This window comes from Halichondria panicea, chromosome 3 (assembly GCF_963675165.1).
Source record: "Halichondria panicea chromosome 3, odHalPani1.1, whole genome shotgun sequence".
NCBI classification, from domain to species: Eukaryota; Metazoa; Porifera; class Demospongiae; order Suberitida; family Halichondriidae; genus Halichondria; species Halichondria panicea.
The window spans coordinates 48,824-68,039 of NC_087379.1; the positions used below are offsets into that span (position 1 = coordinate 48,824).

A 19,216-nucleotide genomic window follows, 5' to 3' on the forward strand; every position below is an offset into this window, starting at 1 on the left:
TGACCTTCGACCTCGATCTAATTGTTAGTGTTTTTCAGATTTCAATATTACTTGATTAGGCTTGGCCGTGCAATGAACGATCGTGTGGAGTCGTGTACTGTAGCTAGAGTTATCCTTGTTTAGGTGTCAAGGAGACTTCATTAGACTAGACAATACTAGCCATGAGTGCGCTAAAGAAGATGTTCGGTAAGAAGGGGAAGGACGAGCCAGAGGAAAGTACCAGCCCGGGAGCTGAAGAGGGCCCTGCTGACAGTGAACCTGTTAGAACTAGAGGAATCATGTTTGCTGGCGAGGATGACGATGATGAGCCTCCCAAGAGGAAGGGAGGTGGTATATCATTCGCTGAACCTCCTCCTCCTGATTCTAAAGACTCAAAGAAGAAGAAAGCTAAGGGGAAACATGTTCGAGTTGTGCTAGAAGAAGACGCAGAGTCTGGTAAGAAGACGAAGAGCAAGTCCACATCCAGCAAGACAAAGAGCCAGCCTCCGCCAATAGTGAGTGGACTGACCCTGCACTATCAACCACTGTAGTGACAAATCCACTTCACTGTTATTGGCACGTATGTGTGTGTGTTTTGAAAACCCTGGATAGCGATTATCTATTATCAAAACACTAAGTTTATCACACTAAGATGAACCGACAAACATTTCCCACTTATTCCTGTTCACTATAATCTAGTGTGTTTGCAGGTGGCCACTCTCCCAGGACTGTACTATGTTAATGTGTCAAATTCTGGTATAATTCAATGATGTGTTTATTGGAGTGTTTTAATTACCAATGTTAATTGCCACTTCAGGAAATCAAGAAGAAGATCAGCAAGTGCAAGGATGAGAAGTCACCCATTCTAGACCTGAGCAAAGCTGATGTGAGTGTGTGGGGTGTCGGGTATGGGTGTGAGAGTGTGGGTGTGTGTGTGTGTGTGTGTGTGTGTGTGTGTGTGTGTGGTCAGTGAGCCGTGGCGTGTGTATGCATACCAAGTATAGTGTATCAACTGGTAGCATTAATCCTGTCTTGTCTAGTGTGGTATGTTGTGTGTGTCTATATTAAGGTACATGTATCCCTATGTTGTGTTGTGCCAATCACTGACATTGTTGTGGTACCTTCTCCCATTCAGTTGTCAGAGATACCCTCCAGCATTAAAGAGGTAAGAACACCTCATCCAGCTCTGTATATTGGCAGATATTGACCGTGTGTGTGTGTCCACTGTACAGCTTCACTGGTTGGAGGAGCTGTATGCATATGGTAATCGCGTGGGCAGTCTCCCGCACGAAGTCTGTAACCTCAAGAAACTCAGAAAACTAGCAGTCAACGAAAACCTCCTCCAAACTCTACCAGGTGTGTGATGTGTGGGTGGTGTGTGATGTGTGCCCCTCCCTTGAGGTGGTGTGTGATGTGTGGGTGGTGTGTGATGTGTGCCCCTCCCTTGAGGTGCTTCGTTTACAAGAATGCAGTACATTTTCCCAGTAGATTAGTTGTATTTGCATGTATCAGTTGTTGGTGGTATCCCATTCCTTGAATTAGTGTGATGTACAGTAGTAACATGACACCCTCTGGTGTGGCCTTGCCTTCATTGCAATACCTCTGGTCAAATTTGGTCTTGTTGTATCTTGCTGGGTATTTATAGAGAAGCTGGTGTGCCAAGGCTCTGTGTTTGTGTGTGTGTGCAGTCAGCCAATTGTAGCTTGTGGTCATAGCAGTCGTTGCATGGTGGTTGGAATGTGCACACACAGCATTTTATATTGTGCTAATAGTAGCATGTACATTGCTGTGTTATCTCTTACAGATGACCTTCGTAACCTTGTGGCTTTGCAAGTGCTGGATCTGCGTCACAATCGCTTTAAAGAGATTCCCTCGATCATCTTCCAGCTCACTGCACTCAAGACACTGTATCTGCGATGTAACAAGATTAAGGTCGTACAGCCAGAGCTGGGGAACCTCCAGGTATTGTGTGTGTGTGTGTGTGTGTGTGTGTGGGCGGGCGAGGGTGTGTGTGTGGGAGGAAGGCTAGCTTCTTGACTATGTATAGGATATGTCCTGCCTCGTCCTGTAGAAACCATTTGTCTACACATGTGTGTTCACCATATAAGGGCATGAAGTTCTTTGTGTTGAGTCTGGATTGGCTTGATTGGTTAATCTGTTTGCTATTGTAGCGACTTCTAGAGTACATACCAAGCTACACACTAACTTGTCTCTAACCCTTATATTGTGTTAACTGTATCCCCTCAGAACATCACAACTCTGATTCTCCGTGAGAACAAGATCACTGCCCTCCCTCCAGATATCGGCCGTCTCACTTCAATCACAGCCCTCGATGTGTCTCACAACAACCTCCACACTCTACCAGAGGGTAACAGTTAGATCATGATTATAACGTATAATGTATAGTGTGAGCATATAAACAGAGGTTTTAGTGCTCATGTTTCACCATGTGTAGAGATTGGTCAGTGCAGTCAACTGGTGTTCCTGGAGCTACAACATAACGAACTCCAGTCGCTACCGGTAACCGTCGGCAACTGTACCTCCCTACGACGTCTTGGGCTGAGGTAATTAGACAATCCAGTACAATCCTGAATATCCTCTCTAACCTGTATACATGTGTATGTGTGTGATGTGTGTGATATGTGCAGGTATAACAAGTTGGCTGAGCTCCCCAACACTTTGTGTGAGTGTACGGAACTGGAGGACATCAGTCTGGAGAGCAACTCACTACAATCACTACCAGTAAGAACTCATTAACTGAAACCTCACATTTTAAGAGCTTCCATTTTTAGCATGTGTGTGTCTAATCCGGTACTCTCTCTCTTTCCTGCCTCCTTGTTCATTCTGTCTCTCTTTAATTCCGACCTCCAGGAGCAGTTGTTTGGCTCAATAAAGAAGATCACGGCCATCCAGTTGAGTAGGAACGGATTCGTTGCTTTCCCCATCTCAGACCCCACCCACCTCGGAAAAGTCAACGTAAGTGTTTCATATTCTGTGTACCGCATTACTAGAATGTTTTGCGAGTGAAAACTTTTGCGAATGAGCCAAATCAGCAGAAAATGTGACCCTTTGCGATCTACATGTAACTATTGCGTTCTGGCAAAGATCGTGTGTCATTACCAGTACCAGTAAAGTTAGCATAATTATGTTTGATGCTTGCAAAACATTTTTAGTGATACAGTATTTCAACCCCCCACAGTCCCTGACCATAGAGCACAACAAGATCACCAAAGTTCCTCTGGGGATATTCTCACAAGCCCCTGAGTTAACGAGTGTTAATCTAAGGGACAATCAAATAGCAACTCTACCACTGGACTTTGGTACGTGGGTGGCACTCACTGAGCTGGACCTGGGCACCAACCAGCTCTCATCAATACCAGAGGATATCCAAGAGCTCACTAGACTAGAGGTCTTGGTCCTCTCCAACAATGCCATCAGAGTGAGGAAACCTTCACACACATGTAGCTGTTAGGTAGTGCTACAATATGGTGTGCTTAGATTGATTTCTGGTAAAAATGTTCATTTTATGAAAAAAGCATGGGCTGTTATAACATTATTTTCAGCCTGTATCCCACCTCCTCCTGTAGAACCTGCCCAAGGGCATCTCTGCCTTGCGTAACCTTCGTATGTTGGACCTGGAGGGGAACAAGTTGGAGTTCCTAGCCACTGAGATCAGCTACCTCAGGGAGTTACAGAAACTGAACGTTCAGTCCAACAGAATCACTAACCTGCCCCGAGGATTGGGGTAAGTATGACCCCTTTATCGTTATTATGACTATCATTAAACTGTTGGTCATCTGTTTCCTTTGTTGCCTCAAATTGTTTTGTGGGTATTGAACACTGTTTTTAATATTTTTGACACAATGTACAGTTGACAAATATCACGCACCAAGTTAATACATGTACACTGTGCTTTGTCTGTTGACCCTCCTCCCCCCTCTTGTGCAGATTGCTGGTGAACCTTCAGTACCTCGGTGCTGGAGAGAACAACCTCCTCGAGATCCCAGCAGAGATAGGCACTCTAGAGAACTTGGAGGAGTTGTATTTGAATGACAATCCTAACCTCCAGTCCCTGCCCTATGAGTTAGCTCTCTGCAAGCGCCTGGCTCTAATGAGTGTCGAGGGTTGTCCTCTCTCTCGACTGCCCCCTCATGTAGTCGATGGAGGCCCCTCCGCTATTATACAGGTGGGTGTGGCATGTGTAGCCTTAAGTTATTATTAGTGAATGTGATCTATTAAATGGAGTTGTAGTTTAAACATCTTTCAACAACTATAACTTTAATACCGTTAACCCAATGTCCAAAATTTTATGATTTTCTGAAAGCTTAGAAAAAGACCTTTCAAATGATGTTTTTCAAGGCCGTAATTTGTCATTTTAAGCCTTGGACCATGGGCTATTATTCATGGGTACGGCCAAATTGGCAAATACTTTTATTTCTCAAATATAAACTTTGATAATATCATTTGAAAGGTCTCTTTCTAAGCTCTCAGAAAATTAGAAAATCTTTGAAATTTGATTTGCGGAATTCAAGTTATGGCAACTGAAATAATCTCCGAACCATTGATTGGCGCGTGTGTGTACGTACGTACACATGTGCTTTGTACATTAGTTACCTTATGCCAAATACGGTACGCATGACAACAATTCCTGCCAGCATGCATATTAACCCCTCCCCTTTGCCCCACCCCCCTACAGCACCTCAAGTACCAAGGCCCCTATCGAGGTATGCGGTAACTGACCCCCATGAACCCTACCGATATAGCGATTGTCGTAGTAAATAACAATTTTACAACACTTATTTTAGTATTTTTGTATGGTCAGTGAGCCATAGATTATTCAACCTGTTTGGGTGTGCACTGATTGTTTCGCCAGATAAGACTCTTAGATCTCATTGTCACTGTAAGTAATTAACTTATAATTATTAAAAATTATTAAAGTGTTCACTGTTTCACTATTATTATGGTTTAATTATTATTGTCCATATCACATTGAAAAAAAGTTTTTTTGCAACACAATAAATTGATCAGTGAAGAAGTACACACACAACATATCAATAAACAGAATAAGCCGCTTTAGTTTCAGTTATTCGTTTTCTTCACTTCTCAATTTAGCGTTGGCATTGACGACCTTGATGTCCAGTTGTTGTGCCCTCTCCACTATCAGACGACGCTTCCTGGCAGACACTGTGTGTGCAATCTCAGCAGCATAGCGACGGTTGGACATCATCAGCACCTCTAGTTCCTACCAAGGGAATAACACTATAATTTATACAGCGTGTAGATACAAATACACAGTTGTCCAAGACAGGTACGTATTGTAAGACACTAATTTTCTCCCATGATAATTATTCACTACGCTAAGTTTCGAAAAGTTAATATTAAAAAGCAGTACTAATGGTGGTGGATTTATTCGTACCTGTACGTTGTTGACGACAAACTTGTAGAATCCATCGGGCATCTGGTTTCTGCTTTTTCTGTTTGAGCCATAACCAATGCTGGGCATTAAATAGACTCCACTGAAGCGTCTCCTCACACGATTGTCGATACCCTTGGGCTTCCTCCAGTTTTCCTAACATAAAGGGGAGGGTAAGAGAGGCTCCTAGAGCGAGTTAAGAGTGCTCTTACCTTGACCTTCTTGTAACGATCTGACTGATGACGAATGAACTTCTTGGTTCGCTTCTTGAGATGCTTGACGGTCTTGATAGGCTTGGCCATGGCTGTATCTAGCAAAGGAGAGAGTAGGGTAATGGATGATAGCTACGTACGACTAAAGGGTTAAGCTAATAGGCGATGAGAGGAGATACAAATACTTACTTAGTCCACCACGAGGATCAGAAAGAAAGCAACCACGTGGGTGGAGCTCATCACGTGCACACTCTTAGCAACGCAAGGGAGACAGTGGAAAGGTGATTCATTTCAATTAATTTTTGATGCTGAATGAATGTAAATTGTTTTTTTTTGTATTCAGGTGCATAATTCAACTGTTCATGCACCTCCATTGCATGCACGATGGGTTGTGGGAGCAGTTCTGGACTGGGACTGAGGCCGAGGTCGAGGAGGACTGCAGCATCCTCAGGAGACGGCAAGGAAAGGAAGTTGTCTGTTCGAGGTCCCGTTCCATTCATCAATGTTACATTCGGGTCCAATGTTGACAAATCACCTCCGAAAGTCATCTTTGTTTTTGGTGAGCTCATCTTTTTTATAAGGAAGTACGTGCAAGCTATATACGTGCAGGTGGACCTGGATCTCATAAAGGCCATGTGGTGGGATCACTGCAGTCTATGTTTGGAATGAAGCTGATATCATCTGAAGCCATTATTCTCAAATTCCTGCCTCAGAAAGTGGGAAACATCGTGTCCATCTCCACCACAGAAGTACACAGCACTGAGTTACCACTCACTATTATAACATCTGCGGCCATTGTACACACTAACAATACATGCATGCAGGCTGTAAATATAATGGGTTAGAATGTTTTGCGAGCATCAAACCATGATATGCGTAGATCATAAAGCGTCACATTTTCTGTTGATTTTGCGGCACATTTGCAAAAGTTTTTCACCAGCTGAATTATTATCGCAATAATTATAATAGCTAGCTATTGCTAAGTACTTTTGTTGTATCTTTGCAGGAGATACTAGAGTTGGTTCACCGGGAGCCCCAGCAAGTTCCCCTGGACTGGGTAATGGGTCTAGTACAGGACGAGGTGGAGAGTGAGCCAGATCAGATGTTCATTGTGGACCTCATCCCTAACCTCAAGTGGCTGATGAAGAGCAGCAGTCTCTTTAAAGAGTGTGACACAGTTTTGGAAGAATTTGAACGGAAGGTATTATAATAGTCAGCAGTTTATTTGCATGGTTTCTGAACATGTTAATCCAGGTTCCTATATCGTTTGCCCTCCACTTGTCCCTGGGTGAGGAGAGCCTGGACAAGACCCTCGACTATTCCCACCACTCTACCAACCTTCCTCCAGGAGCCACCCTGGCTGATGAGGCTGACAACTCTAAAGCTAAGGTATACAAGTGCAGTGAGTACCTATTCCCACACTTCACTAAATAACATGACCCCTACAAAGGCTAAACTGTGCAATTGCTATGTACAGAGTCGCTTCCTGATGCACGAGAAAGCAGTCCAACCGTTTGTGCAATATTTCCAGTCTTGTGATCGCCTTGTGTCAGTGGATGTGTCCAGTGGTGCTAGTGAGGCCATCGTGGATAGAATCCACCAAGTGTTCACTTCACTTAACCTCCAGGCATGGAGACCAGTCAACACTGTACTCGTGTTTGCAATGAGTGAGCCCTTCTCATTATACAATCCTGCAACCTACCGGTGCTAAACTTCTTTCAAAGAGCTGTCCACTTAAATTGGATGATTGTGTACTAACCTAGCATGTGTTTTAGTAGCTTCGTTCCCAGGCTGATTTGTCTAAAATAACGCTATAGTATTTTAGAGACAAATCAGCCAGCCTGGTAACGAGGCTAGTGTTTTAGATTACAGCATTCCTACATGTTACATGCAGATGGTCTTAAAGCTGGTAATCTTGATTTGTCTGTGTGCTGTGATATGAGTCTCATTGTGTTGAGTGAGATCACTACTGAACCTGAGGCCTCAGCTGAGACTCTACTAGGCAGTCTCAGTGAGCACATCAATGCACTGGCTGATATCTCACATTACTTTGTCATTGATCCCTCCAACACTACACTACAGAAGGCATCCGTGGGCGACGTACGTGAGTCATCTACTGTGCATGCAGTCATATACCATAGCCATAATGTGTGTGTGTGTGTCACTGCTATAGTCTGTATGCTGGGATATGCTCACACTGGTCAGTCTTGCATGACCACCTTTAGACAAAACGACCACCACTAGACAAACCTCTCAGGCCTAGTTTACCACATGTTAAGCTATAAAGAGGCAAATTTGTTTGTGGAGTTGAGATTGAGGGTTTAAAATAGCCCACTACTCCTGGGCACACCACTGTCAGTATGCTATAGTGTGTTTGTAGAAGCCTTTGATTTGGGAATCCCTTTCTTTGTGTTTTGTTGACTATTATAACTCTAGCCTCATTCCCTGCAGTTTCACAAAAGAGCTCTTGTGTTCTCTGACCACGAGGACAATGAAGGTGGAGGTGTCAACAAGTTCAGCACCAGGTTAGCTATCAGTTACAAGCTAGTACAGGCAGCTATCATTCTGATCATAATATCCCCACTATCCTTCACTCTTTCAGCCTAGTGCCATCTCTCGCTAAATTTATTGCTGAAATTGAATGTGTATGAAATAATAATAGGAAATCGTGTATTATTACAGTCACAGCATTTCCCCTGCAGACTAAACAAATTGGTTGGTAGTAGGCAGCCATACTTCAAGGCTGTGTGCTCTAGTGCTGACGAGACTCTCCTCTTCCCCACGTCTTGTGAAGACTTATTCTGCCAACAAATGGCACTCTGTATGGCCGAGAAACATCCCTCAAAGAAATAGCTACCATCAGATACTCTCCAGCCAGGCATCCCCTGCAACCTCCTATGAACTTATCATCTCATTCTGATTTCATTATTTATCCACAGAACTCTTATCATGTTTGTTACATAATACAAGAATTTGATGTTTTTCAGTGTACACTCAAACTTTAGACACAGAAGCAGTGAACTCCACAAATAATAACTATATATAATATTATCTACAAATCAAAGACATAATTCTGAAAATTCACTGGATGGAAGCTGAAAATTTGAATAATAATAATTATGATAATCTTGAAGCTAATAATAGAATGAGAGATAATACAGTTGTCATTGACTTCACAGCTCCACCTCTTTCGTGAAATACAGCTTCAGTTTGTCCCCAGGAGTCCAGTGCTGGGGGAATGGAGAGAGAGAGAGGGAACACAAGTAGTAGTGGGCAAATGCACAGGAATTTTGCAATTACATGTGAAGCCATTTTGAAGAGATGACACTGCACAGTCAACATTACAGCCACAGAGCTATAGTGGCGACCATGCTTTGTTCTAATAAAGCTACAGTGGATTGTAGTGCACTTGCAACAGAGAATAGCAAACAGCAAAACCACAATTTAAATTGTTAGTTAATCAGGGCCAAAACTGAAAGGGGAAATTATATTTAGCGTAGTTATTTCGGTCACTTCTGATTCTAAATAATTCTAGCACATATCTGAAAGCTAATCTACCAAAAAGGGTAAGTTGGGTCGTTTTATATAGCCTATGGGTTTTAGGCTAAGAAATTATTATCTACATGTAATAAAATATTATTGTGGTTTTGCTGTAAGGCAATTCTCTTTGCAAGTGCAATTCTCTTTGCAAGTGCACTGCAATCCACTATAATACAGTGAAGTATGAAGATGTGTTGACAAAAGGGGCTCTCATTTGGAGGGGAGCTGAGACACACGTGAAATGATCAATTTCGCAAAAACATTGCAAGATTACACACCAAGAAGGCTCCAGTCTCCATACTTCCTATATACGCCACTGTGCTTATAATGAATCTTACCAAGTCCATGATTTGCTTGAGGGATGTTCCCCTAGCCAGGTGACTATAGTCTCCCTCCTCACACCCTACATACAGCGAGTACTGACCACGCCCATCGCCCACCTCCTCCTCAATAGCTGTGTACGATAGTGACCGCACAGCTGAGCCTGCAAGAGAATGATTGGGGATTCAGTGTTAGAAGCACATGTAAGCCATACAGCTAGCTACTGTGGATTGCAGTGCGGCACTTGCAACAGAGATTTGCCTGGCAGCTTTTAGATACGAATATCATTATCAATAATACTTTAATTCTGTTAGGGTCAAATTGAAAAATTTAGGCCACTTCTGCAAAATCAGAACCTGATCTACCAAAAAGGCAAGTTGGGTTGTTGCCCGGTTTCCGAAAAACTTTCTAACAGTCCTTCTGCGAAAGTTTGTACCCTTGAAATAATTATACCCTTATATCTAAACAATAGAGATTGAGATTGAGTGAGTTTTGAACCCATTGAAACAATACAAGTCATTACAATGCTTTGCTCTTGTCATACGTGAATATGGACTTAACAACAAATGATGCTCTAAACATGTCATAATTATGACCTAAGAGCTATAGAATGCAACTTTTGGTAGTCAGCTAGTTAGATTGATTAAATAGAATGGCGGTATTGGTAATATGACGTTAAACCCAAAACTGTCTTATCCTTCAAAGCAGATCTCGAATGCAACGTTTGGTACTGGCTGGTAGTTAGCTAGTTAGATTGATTACCTTTGTTTCTCTGCACGTCTGTGTCCAGCATGGGGTAGAGGGAGAGGTACTTGGCCAGGTGAGACACAGTGCACAGGGGAGAGGTGACCAGGTTACGAATAGCATGGTCCAGTGCAGCAGGATGTGAGGGGTGTGGTCTCAACTGAAGCTCCACCTCTCTCTCCAGTACGTCACTATCTAGAGATTCGTTGTGTATTGAGGGGGGAGTGGAGGGTTCGCTGCACGGAGACTCTATATAGGGGGGAGACAAGTGGTCAGATAGAGAGGCTCTCGTGGTTACAATGCTATCAACTTTGATGGTCCATAACTTGCGTTGGAAAGGTCCAATTTGAAAGCTAAAAGATGCATTTAGTAGCTGTTTGGTAGTGCTACAATATGGTGTGCTTATAACACACGACTACACATGTACATGTGAACAGTATGTTTACAAGCACCAGAGATTACGTAACATGTGGGCTACAGAATGATGTAAGTGATTAAATTACACTGGTAAATATTTACTTTACCTTGACGGATCCTCTTGTCAGGAGGTGGTTGTGTCTCATCGTCATCATCATTATTATCATCAGGGGGTGGAGTCGTATGCTTCCTCTGGTGGAGCTGCAGCATCCTGCGTGGAGTTGACTTCTCCTAATAATAGAATATACATTCCATTAAAACCACAAAGCAATTGAATGCACACACACACAACACACAATATACATGCACATATTCAATACCTGTTGCTGTACATTTAACTCTTCTCTCTCTGGATAAATCTACAGGAACAAAACGTTAAGAGTGATACTAAACCATATGCTAGTGCTGTAGCCTCCCTACCTTAGCAATGAGAGCATCAAAGTTAGGGTCAGGTCGCAGTGATCGCTTGGAGACTAGTTTCTTGCGACAAGTTGGGCACTCCTTATTGCTGTATAGGGGAGAGCATGGTGAAGGATAGTGTGGCCGCATGAGAGGATGCTCTTACCCACTGCGCAGTGCGGTTATGATGCACTCCTGGCAAAATCTGTGCAGACACTGCAAGGAAAGTTAGTTGACAGTGTGAACAATGTTTGCAAGTATACAGACAGAGTGTGCTAACAAGGCTACACTCTTCTTATAGGAGCTATGTTATCAAGCCAACAAGGAAGTAGATTCAACACACACAATCACACACGAAGTACACTGCCAAACAAATTGCACGAAAAGAAACTAATTCAATGCAGTGACTTTTGTTACCTCTTTTGTGGTTTGTGTGTTGGACATGAGGTCCAGGCAGATGGGGCACATGAGCTCAGAGTGGAGGGCCCTCGGGGACACGGCTATGGCAGAGGTGTCAGCCACCATGTCATGAGGCGTGCGATGCAACTCGTACATTGTAAGCTCTGCGAAGTATTATCACAAGGGCTGACGATATTAACACTACAAGAATGACAACTATCTACGTACGTACGTCTGTACATGCAGTCAAATGTGAATGGAAGATTCTTTTTTATTATTATCAATCTTCCTCACAAACGATCAATGATGGTGACAAAATTCACCATACACGATTCTCTGCTTATCCACCAACTAGATTAGTTTCCAGTACTCCACTACAATGTAACAGTACATACAACATCTGTACAGGCTAACACAGATACATATAAGAGCTCTTGTCTACTATGAAACTTGCATGCACATAATATTAGCTTAGACTCACCCCATATTTTGTTGAGACTTTGCTGCGAGTTGGAGCCTGCCATAGCTTCAGGGACCGCGGGGAATACTGACTACTGCAGGGCCGAGCTTCTGGGCTTGTGATCGGGAGGTTTGAGAGGAATGGAGAGATGCTAACTTTACATCAAAGACGCCTTAGCTAGCCATGAATAGCCACCATGTTATAATTTCCACACCACCGTATATCCAATTAAACGAATTTTATGTAAGCATTTTTTTGTTGTATCATACATTCTGAATGCAAAACATGTGACAGTACAGTACAAACAATATACAATACACACAGCACACACACACACACTAATTAGAGTCAATAGTAGTAGGCATAGATACACTGTTTGCAGCCACCCAGGTGAGAGCCCATCGCAAATTAGTCAGCACAAATTTGAGAGCTTTCGTCCACTTTTCGGGAGAATTGAACTGTGTCTTGACTGAAAATCCTTCTTTTCCAGGGTCTCCAATTTTGTCTTTTTCGATTATGTAAGGCAACATAAAATGAGGTTTACTGTTCGTTTCAATGTGTCTTTTGAGTTGGCCCAGACAGTCTAGAAATGCGACCATAGCCGAATCAAACTTGGAATCAGTAAATAATCTCAGGCCAGCACTACTATGCAATGGAAGTATCCGCTTCTTGTTCTCACTCTCTTCCAGAAATGATTGATTTCCATAGGGCACAAGTTTGTAGCGTTGAAAAGTGACTCCAGATAATCGAGCTAGTGTACTGAGCAGGAAGGCTGTTTGCCCCCACGCTGCATTGATCTCTGACCACTCGACAGGCACCGTCTGCAATCTTCCTAGCCTCAGGCCGTTGATAGTACCAAAATGTCCGTTATGCCATATATGGAATACACAGTTGAGAACGTTTGTTTTCTTGAGTCTAAGCAGTTGCTCTGTAGTGTACTGCAGCTGGTACTGGACACTGATGAGGTCATCCTTGAATATTAGCATTCGCTGTTGGTGCTCATTAAAGTTCTTCCAATACGCTTGCTCCTCTACCTTCAGTTTCACTTCTCTATCTCTTTGCACGGCCATTTCACTAGATATCTTCTCGCGTCTGTTCTCAGTCTCCAGCAGCTTTGATTTCAATAACTCCTCTTCTTTATGCATTGCCTCTAATTCAGAATCGAGCTCAGACATTTCTGACTTGTACGTGTCCACTTCTTGCTCTAATCGTGTAGCCAATCGATCGTAGTGGCCCTTCGCTTCCTCCATACTGTAGATCTTTTCTTCAAACGATTCTAGAACGGCTTCAGGACAGTCACAACAGAGGGGGTGGTCAATCTCCATATGGGACGAGAGCATTTTAAACGTTTCCGAAGCGATTTGGATTTGTTTCAGAGTACTTTTCTTTTCTGGATGGTTTGGCTGCAAACTATCATAGATGACTGACACAGTTTCGCTGCTCCTACGAGGGAATTGCCTCCTGACGACTTGAGGTGAGCTCCTGGGTATGGGCACTGGTTGATCAGACGCTTCTCCATCGGTACCATCTTCTTGATCAGCTTTGTTTGTTTCTTTAGCTTGTCCCGACCATTCCAGGCTTAGCCTTTCCTCTGAGGTGTTGGCTACACCCACAAGGTCTTTGGCTTGGAGCGAACGGTTTAGTTTGATGGGTCTGGTGCACTTCTGACATACGAAGGTGACGTGAGTAGTTGTTTTTGAGGAGGGCACTGTGCTGGTAGCCATTTTTATTTGTTATCTGCGGAATAATCTCGAAAAACAACTATCCCCCGCGGCGTAACCAAGAGGACAATAGCTTTATGATGTGCATTATTTAGAATCAGAAACTGCTCTTTAGTTGGAATTTTTATCAAGACCACGTTGTGTAAGAAAATTCGAGGTTGTCATGGATGTCCCACCTAACCAGTCACTGTATATCAACAATCTGAATGAGAAAGTCAAGAAGGAAGGTAAATGGCTGACAATAAAACTGTTCTGCATAGTAACAACTGATTTATGCAGAATTGAAGAAGTCGCTGTACGCCATTTTCTCTCAGTTTGGGCCGATACTCGACATTGTGGCTCTCAAGACACTCAAGATGAGAGGACAAGCATTCGTGGTGTTCTCTGATATACCCAGTGCCAGCAATGCTCTGAGATCCATGCAGGGGTTCCCATTCTATGATAAACCCATGGTCAGTAGTAACTAGAGCTTGGAGGGTACAAGTCTAATGCTAATACTTTTGTAGCCCTGAGAAAGGTATATTATTAGACTGTTGACAATGTCCCTTTGAATACTTCAATCGTAATTAGGCTGCATCAATCATTAAGTACTAGTATATACTCATGATTAATGTATATATATATATAGATTGTGTGTGTCATGGTTGCCCCGGGCTGCAGTAGTCTGCATTGCACAGCCTCCCCTCTCACACACACCCTGCAGAGAATAACCTACGCAAAGTCAAAGTCTGATGCCGTGTCTAAACAAGATGGTACCTTTGTGGAGAAGAAGAAGAGAAAGCCAGAGGAGAGTAAGTACCGTATAACGAGTATTTTTCGATGGTATAAATATTCGCAGTTTTCGCTGATTAAAAATCCGGAGGGTGGGTTCATAGTTCATAGTTCATGGTAGGGTATAACAGACACTGCTGTGTGTTGACTATGTGTGAATACCTACTGATATTTGTGGTATATAATCTGATAGTTTATTCATTTCCTCCCTCAGCTGATAGTGGACCCACTGCCAAGAAGCCAGCCAAGGCCTCTAAGGACGGGACCACACCCCAGCAGCCCGCCACCCACAAGAGCTCCTCCTCCTCCGGACGTGAGCAACCCAACAAGATCCTGTTCCTCACCAGTTTGCCTGAAGAGACTAACGAACAAATGCTCACAATGCTATTTCAACAGTGAGTTGTCTAGTAACAAGAGATCAGAGATCATTGGTTCAAATCCAGTCAGGGCCTCTTTTTCTTATTTGCATACATTTGAGCATATGTACGTAGTGAAAGCTTAGCTAGTAATGGTCATCAGATATAGTAATGCCTAACCCCTTGAATGTACTTTTCTCAAAAAGTGATGTAGTAACGCCTATGATAATGATTTATGTACTAAATGCTCTTCTAAACGTTCTTTGTCTCCTCCCCTGCAGGTTCCCAGGTTATAAGGAGGTTCGACTGGTCCCTGGAAGATCTGATATTGCCTTTGTAGAGTTTGATACTGAGTTACAATCGACGGAGGCCAAGACTTCTCTACAAGGCTTCAAGATCACGCCCACCAACGCTATGACTATTGCATTTGCAAAGAAATAAACACTCTTGTTAGTAATGAACAGTTTCTAGAGTTATTTTTTATTTATTCTGTAGTCTCTGAGAATTCTTGAATAATGCTCTTGTTATTACGTTCCCCTCAACTGACACATGTGTATTATAGTTAAGCATGCATGAAAGTATGTACTATGCATGCTGTAATTATGACACTAGCCTCGATTCCAAGCCGCTGAGAAGCTGGAGTCGAGGCTATGTTGACACCTGAAAGTCTAAAATTAATTTTCAACTATAAATGTACATCAAAATAACTAAGCATTATACAAAAACATCATTCAAACTAATTCACACAAATAATAACGAACATTATAGTAATGATTGGGGGGGGGGGATAAACACTCACACATATATGCACACGACACTAAATGTCACAGAGTCCAATTGTTTGATGTGGTGTAGCACAGTGTCCATGGAGGGTCTGTCCTGAGGGGAGTGAGAGACACAGGAGGTGATGAGTGGGTGGAGCTCCCACCATACACCTTCCATACTCGATAGCAGACCAAGAAATACAGCAGCTTCAGGAAATCTGGCATTCACCACTTCACAAGCAAGCACTCTAAAACTGTACACATCATCTTTGTCCATGCACGAGACTGTGGGGGGAGGGAAAATAGGTTCAGGAAATTGCTCACATAAACATAAATAACACAATCTACAATTAAATAGACAGTAGTGTACAACACAGGAATAGGGACAGTACTATCCAATGAGAGGTTAATGGATTGTGAATGACACTGTACAAGCTTGATTGTGTTGTAACTATAAATGAGAAATTACATGACCAATCTATTGAGCGAATTTCGCAATTCGTAATTGAAAAGTCGCTGTATTTTAAACCCGATAATAATTATTATAGTACCAGGAGTTCATGCACTCCTGATGTAGTACAAAATGGGATCATCATAATTATACACGTATAATAATTATTATTACAAGCCATGTACAAGACTATGTAGCTGGTACCCTACACAGGTTTAGAATTTAATATCGCATGCATGCAGGCTGCAGAAAGGCTGCTATTCCGTGAAAATTAAATCCGCGAAAACATTTCAACGGTCATTCTACGATAGTTTATACCCTACCCGCTATACGGTATACAGTACACACTGACAGTGGTGTGCCCGGAATATCTTAATTTTTCAAACCTCCATCTCATAAATGATCCTAGTAAACTATAGGCCTTATTCTGTGGGCACATCTCTGAGTACAAGGGTCAGAGAATAACGAGCAAATTAGGTACACAAATAAATTCTAGAGAATGGATTAAAAATTTCCCAGCAAACCTATAGTGATGGATGACTATCGACACACCCACTACTTAACTGTAACTGTTTCCACATTAACCCCTTTGAAACGTACGTACCTTCCTCGTAAAAAGCCTGCACACTGAAACGCTCGGGCTCCTCCCCCAACAGCAGCTCCTTCGTACGAGTTGTGATCTCAATATGCTCAATTGAGGCTACAAATACGTCACAACGCAGTGTCTGCCCCGTGGCTGCGTGTGTGTGGGGGTGTGTGTGTGTGTGTGTGTGTGTGTGTGTGTGTGTGTGTGTGTGTGTGTGTGTGTGTGTGTGTGATAAAGTTATGGCCGTTCAGCAACCCCATCAGTTTAATCAATGGTCCGAGGACTGCATGTTTACGTTGCCAAAACTTGAATTCAGTGGATCATAATTATTTCAACAATTTTCTGATTTTGTGTAAGCTTAGAAAGAGACCTCAAAGTTCATTACTTCCGAAAAACAACAAATTCTGGCTGCAACAAAATTTTAGATCGAAAAACATAATTTGAAAGGTCTCTTTCTAAGCTTTCAGAAAAAAGTATCGTGAGAGTTTTGACATTAGATCAACGGAACTAAAGTTATGGCTATTGAAAGATGTTCAACTAACCCTCCCCTGCATGCTAAGTCATCAATTTCGGCCATTTATTACTAAACAGGAGATTAGAATGGAGTGTGCGTGGGAGTTGTATAATCCTCTTTATGAGCTCCTAGCAATACAATGTACGGTACCTCTGTTTATCAAAGTGAGCCGTGTTTTTGGTATCCATGGCTACCACTAGGGACTTCCCCTTGGTCCTAGTGGTGAGCAATCCCCTCCACCTCACAAGACCATTCAGTCACCTGATATAAAAAATGTATTACAATCTGAATTATACAACTGTCTACTACACTTTTCTTTGATGCAAATGTTCGTATGAACTGTTCTTACGTGCACTTTGTATTCTAAATATTGGTACAGCTCAGGATAGTGACGTTTAACCTAGCGGTAGAGCAGTTTTCATTTTTGTATGATGCTCTACAATACGAAAAATACGAACATTTCTACCTCACGTAAATTACTCGCTATACGGTAATTATTATTACAAGCCATGTACAAGCCTATGTAGCTGGTACCCTACACAGGTTTAGCTCTCAACAAGCTAGCTAGCACACTCACATTCAATTGGTGCTGGTATTTGAACTCTGTTTGGGGGTCCCAGAGAATGACGAGGTGTTTGGGGGTCACTTGCACTGGGTCGTTGATCTCCACCACCTGGTGCTTGGTTATGAGGGTCGGGAGGTCATGAACCTCACCAGTGTCTGGGTGCTGCAAACAGTCAAGTAACTCAATGACATTATCAGGAATGATCAGAGCCGTGGGTTATAGTGAGGGCGCCCTTGTTTAGAGGGTGATTGAAGAACAGTATTTCATTAGACGTCAGTTCTGGTGGATTGCGAAGGAGGAGAGAAAGAAAGAAATTGACACTCAGGGAGCTGTGTGTGTGTGTGTGTGTGTGTGTGTGTGTGTGTGTGTGTGTGTGTGTGTGTGGGCGTGTGGATAAGTACAGTATGGTGTGCAGTATAATAAAGAATTACATGTACTGTGTACTAGTATACACGTTGCATGCAGTCAACACAATTCCACCAACCTTATGATACTGGGATACCAGACTACATTATGTTCTGGTGGTACAATTTCAATGGTTTTATGGTTTTATGAAATAGCACAATCAACCCCCACATTATGAGCAACAAAATGTCAGAAAAAGACCAGGACTGTAGTCCATGGTATTTAGCTGAAATCTGGCTATAATTATGATCAATTTTAAGCATACCAAATGAATGAGCTCCATTTAACTTAAAAAAAGCTCCCATAACTTCAGAAAATTGAAATCAGACCACCGAAATTCAAGTTACAGGTTCTCAAAGTGGTACAGCCACCACTGTACACATGTAACTCTTAGGAAGTTCTATCAAAGTAATGGTATGCTAAAATCAGTGGCAAAAGTTGTCCCCCTCAACAACACACTTACTATCTGAGTCCTTGTGTTGTAGTGAGGAGGTCTGGGGGGTAGGTAGAGCATTCTGATTGGACGATCACCACGTCCATGCAGTGATGTGAAGTTGTCAAACGCCCTGGCCCCATACAGTGTTATTTCAATTTTGGTTCAAAGGACACACAGGAACTGCAGGCAATTAAGACATTGAAAGTATTGTGTGCGTGTGTGGGGGGGGTAGGCCTGAGCTGTGTGTGTGTGTGTGGGGGGGGGGGGGGTAGGAGCTGTGTGTGTGTGTGGGGGGGGGTAGGAGCTGCGTGTGTGTGTGGGGGGTAGGAGCTGTGTGTGTGTGTGTATGTGGGGGGGCAGTTAAACCTGACAACAATCAATGAATTATTCAGTGCTAGAAAACTGACATTTTCAATGCACAATTGTACTTATAAGCTTGACAACAGACGCGGGGTCACTCAAAGCAACTATAGAGTCCATCAACACGTACACTATATTGCAATACTCTGCACCGGAACTGTAGACAATTATGTAATTACGATAACTACAGTGCAGCAAGTGTACCTGAATATTGTGATTGTTGGTCTGAGTTAATAGAGGGCAGGCTGGCATATGACCAATCACTGGTCGTATCGTCATGGAAACAGGCTCGGCAGGCACAAGAGGTTCTGCAAGGACAAATGTAGCTGTGTATTATTTAGCAAGGAGACAATGATCCACTATCAGGAGCATGCACGTGGTGTGGCTGTACGTGCCTGGCTAT

At 42.8% G+C, this 19,216-nt stretch overlaps 7 protein-coding genes across 9 annotated transcripts in view; 3 read left to right on the forward strand and 4 right to left on the reverse strand.

The window, feature by feature from the left end:
* Nucleotides 1-33: 33 nt before the first annotated feature.
* LOC135333210 (leucine-rich repeat protein SHOC-2-like) lies at nucleotides 34-4,999 on the forward strand. The gene is made up of 13 exons (XM_064528126.1): nucleotides 34-494; nucleotides 797-865; nucleotides 1,115-1,144; nucleotides 1,212-1,335; nucleotides 1,784-1,941; nucleotides 2,227-2,347; nucleotides 2,435-2,543; nucleotides 2,628-2,721; nucleotides 2,851-2,955; nucleotides 3,179-3,418; nucleotides 3,567-3,724; nucleotides 3,928-4,165; nucleotides 4,676-4,999. Exons 1-13 carry the CDS (start codon nucleotides 162-164, stop codon nucleotides 4,712-4,714), a joined length of 1,818 nt encoding a protein of 605 aa, XP_064384196.1. The 5' UTR covers nucleotides 34-161; the 3' UTR covers nucleotides 4,715-4,999.
* On the reverse strand, nucleotides 4,964-5,905 carry LOC135333216 (large ribosomal subunit protein eL32-like). Its single transcript, XM_064528133.1, has 4 exons — nucleotides 5,794-5,905; nucleotides 5,605-5,702; nucleotides 5,396-5,548; nucleotides 4,964-5,221 (listed from the first exon to the last, which is right to left on the reverse strand). The coding sequence occupies exons 2-4, from the start codon at nucleotides 5,692-5,694 to the stop codon at nucleotides 5,063-5,065; spliced, it is 402 nt and encodes a 133-aa protein (XP_064384203.1). The 5' UTR covers nucleotides 5,695-5,702; nucleotides 5,794-5,905; the 3' UTR covers nucleotides 4,964-5,062.
* LOC135333213 (uncharacterized) lies at nucleotides 5,700-8,458 on the forward strand. Of its 2 annotated transcripts, none has more exons than XM_064528129.1 (9): nucleotides 5,700-5,885; nucleotides 5,948-6,163; nucleotides 6,214-6,353; nucleotides 6,611-6,805; nucleotides 6,859-6,993; nucleotides 7,082-7,271; nucleotides 7,499-7,704; nucleotides 8,056-8,129; nucleotides 8,307-8,458. In XM_064528129.1, exons 2-9 carry the CDS (start codon nucleotides 5,989-5,991, stop codon nucleotides 8,455-8,457), a joined length of 1,266 nt encoding a protein of 421 aa, XP_064384199.1. In that variant the 5' UTR covers nucleotides 5,700-5,885; nucleotides 5,948-5,988; the 3' UTR covers nucleotide 8,458. The 2 variants fall into 2 exon arrangements, with proteins under 2 accessions (XP_064384199.1, XP_064384200.1); XM_064528130.1 differs by having other exon boundaries at nucleotides 7,499-7,708; nucleotides 8,307-8,446.
* A 98-nt stretch (nucleotides 8,459-8,556) lies between these two features.
* LOC135333214 (E3 ubiquitin-protein ligase RING2-like) lies at nucleotides 8,557-12,102 on the reverse strand. Its single transcript, XM_064528131.1, has 9 exons — nucleotides 11,906-12,102; nucleotides 11,443-11,588; nucleotides 11,192-11,241; nucleotides 11,047-11,134; nucleotides 10,947-10,985; nucleotides 10,734-10,857; nucleotides 10,228-10,458; nucleotides 9,483-9,628; nucleotides 8,557-8,834 (listed from the first exon to the last, which is right to left on the reverse strand). The coding sequence occupies exons 1-9, from the start codon at nucleotides 11,946-11,948 to the stop codon at nucleotides 8,778-8,780; spliced, it is 924 nt and encodes a 307-aa protein (XP_064384201.1). The 5' UTR covers nucleotides 11,949-12,102; the 3' UTR covers nucleotides 8,557-8,777.
* A 5-nt stretch (nucleotides 12,103-12,107) lies between these two features.
* LOC135333211 (beclin-1-like protein) lies at nucleotides 12,108-13,628 on the reverse strand. The gene has a single exon (XM_064528127.1). It carries the CDS (start codon nucleotides 13,606-13,608, stop codon nucleotides 12,223-12,225), a length of 1,386 nt encoding a protein of 461 aa, XP_064384197.1. The 5' UTR covers nucleotides 13,609-13,628; the 3' UTR covers nucleotides 12,108-12,222.
* A 73-nt stretch (nucleotides 13,629-13,701) lies between these two features.
* LOC135332954 (U1 small nuclear ribonucleoprotein A-like) lies at nucleotides 13,702-15,264 on the forward strand. The gene is made up of 5 exons (XM_064527886.1): nucleotides 13,702-13,832; nucleotides 13,885-14,057; nucleotides 14,309-14,396; nucleotides 14,591-14,771; nucleotides 15,014-15,264. The coding sequence occupies exons 1-5, from the start codon at nucleotides 13,769-13,771 to the stop codon at nucleotides 15,171-15,173; spliced, it is 666 nt and encodes a 221-aa protein (XP_064383956.1). The 5' UTR covers nucleotides 13,702-13,768; the 3' UTR covers nucleotides 15,174-15,264.
* Nucleotides 15,265-15,412: 148 nt separating this feature from the next.
* Nucleotides 15,413-19,216, reverse strand: part of LOC135333478 (ATP-binding cassette sub-family F member 3-like) — a 51,372-nt gene continuing 47,568 nt past the window's right edge. For both annotated transcript variants that reach the window (XR_010393918.1, XM_064528453.1), the window contains 5 exons: nucleotides 19,018-19,121; nucleotides 18,481-18,633; nucleotides 17,198-17,941; nucleotides 16,552-16,683; nucleotides 15,413-15,781 (listed from right to left, as the gene is read on the reverse strand). The gene's annotated coding sequence lies outside the window, so the exon portion shown is untranslated. The remainder of the gene's footprint in view (nucleotides 15,782-16,551; nucleotides 16,684-17,197; nucleotides 17,942-18,480; nucleotides 18,634-19,017; nucleotides 19,122-19,216) is intronic.

Bases quoted from the DNA above. Each gene is read 5' to 3' on its own strand.
- LOC135333211 (XM_064528127.1), bottom strand. From the start codon at position 13,608: ATGGCTACCAGCACAGTGCCCTCCTCAAAAACAACTACTCACGTCACC.
- LOC135333210 (XM_064528126.1), top strand. From the start codon at position 162: ATGAGTGCGCTAAAGAAGATGTTCGGTAAGAAGGGGAAGGACGAGCCA. The intron at 2,956-3,178 runs GTAAGTGTTTCA...AACCCCCCACAG, and splicing joins CCCACCTCGGAAAAGTCAAC to TCCCTGACCATAGAGCACAA. The intron at 4,166-4,675 runs GTGGGTGTGGCA...ACCCCCCTACAG, and splicing joins GCCCCTCCGCTATTATACAG to CACCTCAAGTACCAAGGCCC.
- LOC135332954 (XM_064527886.1), top strand. From the start codon at position 13,769: ATGGATGTCCCACCTAACCAGTCACTGTATATCAACAATCTGAATGAG. The intron at 13,833-13,884 runs GTAAATGGCTGA...TGATTTATGCAG, and splicing joins TGAGAAAGTCAAGAAGGAAG to AATTGAAGAAGTCGCTGTAC. The intron at 14,772-15,013 runs GTGAGTTGTCTA...CCTCCCCTGCAG, and splicing joins CTCACAATGCTATTTCAACA to GTTCCCAGGTTATAAGGAGG.
- LOC135333214 (XM_064528131.1), bottom strand. From the start codon at position 11,948: ATGGCAGGCTCCAACTCGCAGCAAAGTCTCAACAAAATATGGG. The intron at 11,135-11,191 runs GTAAGAGCATCC...TCCCCTATACAG, and splicing joins ATAACCGCACTGCGCAGTGG to CAATAAGGAGTGCCCAACTT. The intron at 8,835-9,482 runs GTAAGATTCATT...CCATTCCCCCAG, and splicing joins TCAAGCAAATCATGGACTTG to CACTGGACTCCTGGGGACAA.
- LOC135333216 (XM_064528133.1), bottom strand. From the start codon at position 5,694: ATGGCCAAGCCTATCAAGACCGTCAAGCATCTCAAGAAGCGAACCAAG. The intron at 5,549-5,604 runs GTAAGAGCACTC...CCTTTATGTTAG, and splicing joins ATCGTTACAAGAAGGTCAAG to GAAAACTGGAGGAAGCCCAA. The intron at 5,222-5,395 runs GTACGAATAAAT...TTCCCTTGGTAG, and splicing joins TTGTCGTCAACAACGTACAG to GAACTAGAGGTGCTGATGAT.
- LOC135333213 (XM_064528129.1), top strand. From the start codon at position 5,989: ATGGGTTGTGGGAGCAGTTCTGGACTGGGACTGAGGCCGAGGTCGAGG. The intron at 6,164-6,213 runs GTGAGCTCATCT...ATATACGTGCAG, and splicing joins GAAAGTCATCTTTGTTTTTG to GTGGACCTGGATCTCATAAA. The intron at 7,272-7,498 runs GTGAGCCCTTCT...TGTTACATGCAG, and splicing joins TGTACTCGTGTTTGCAATGA to ATGGTCTTAAAGCTGGTAAT.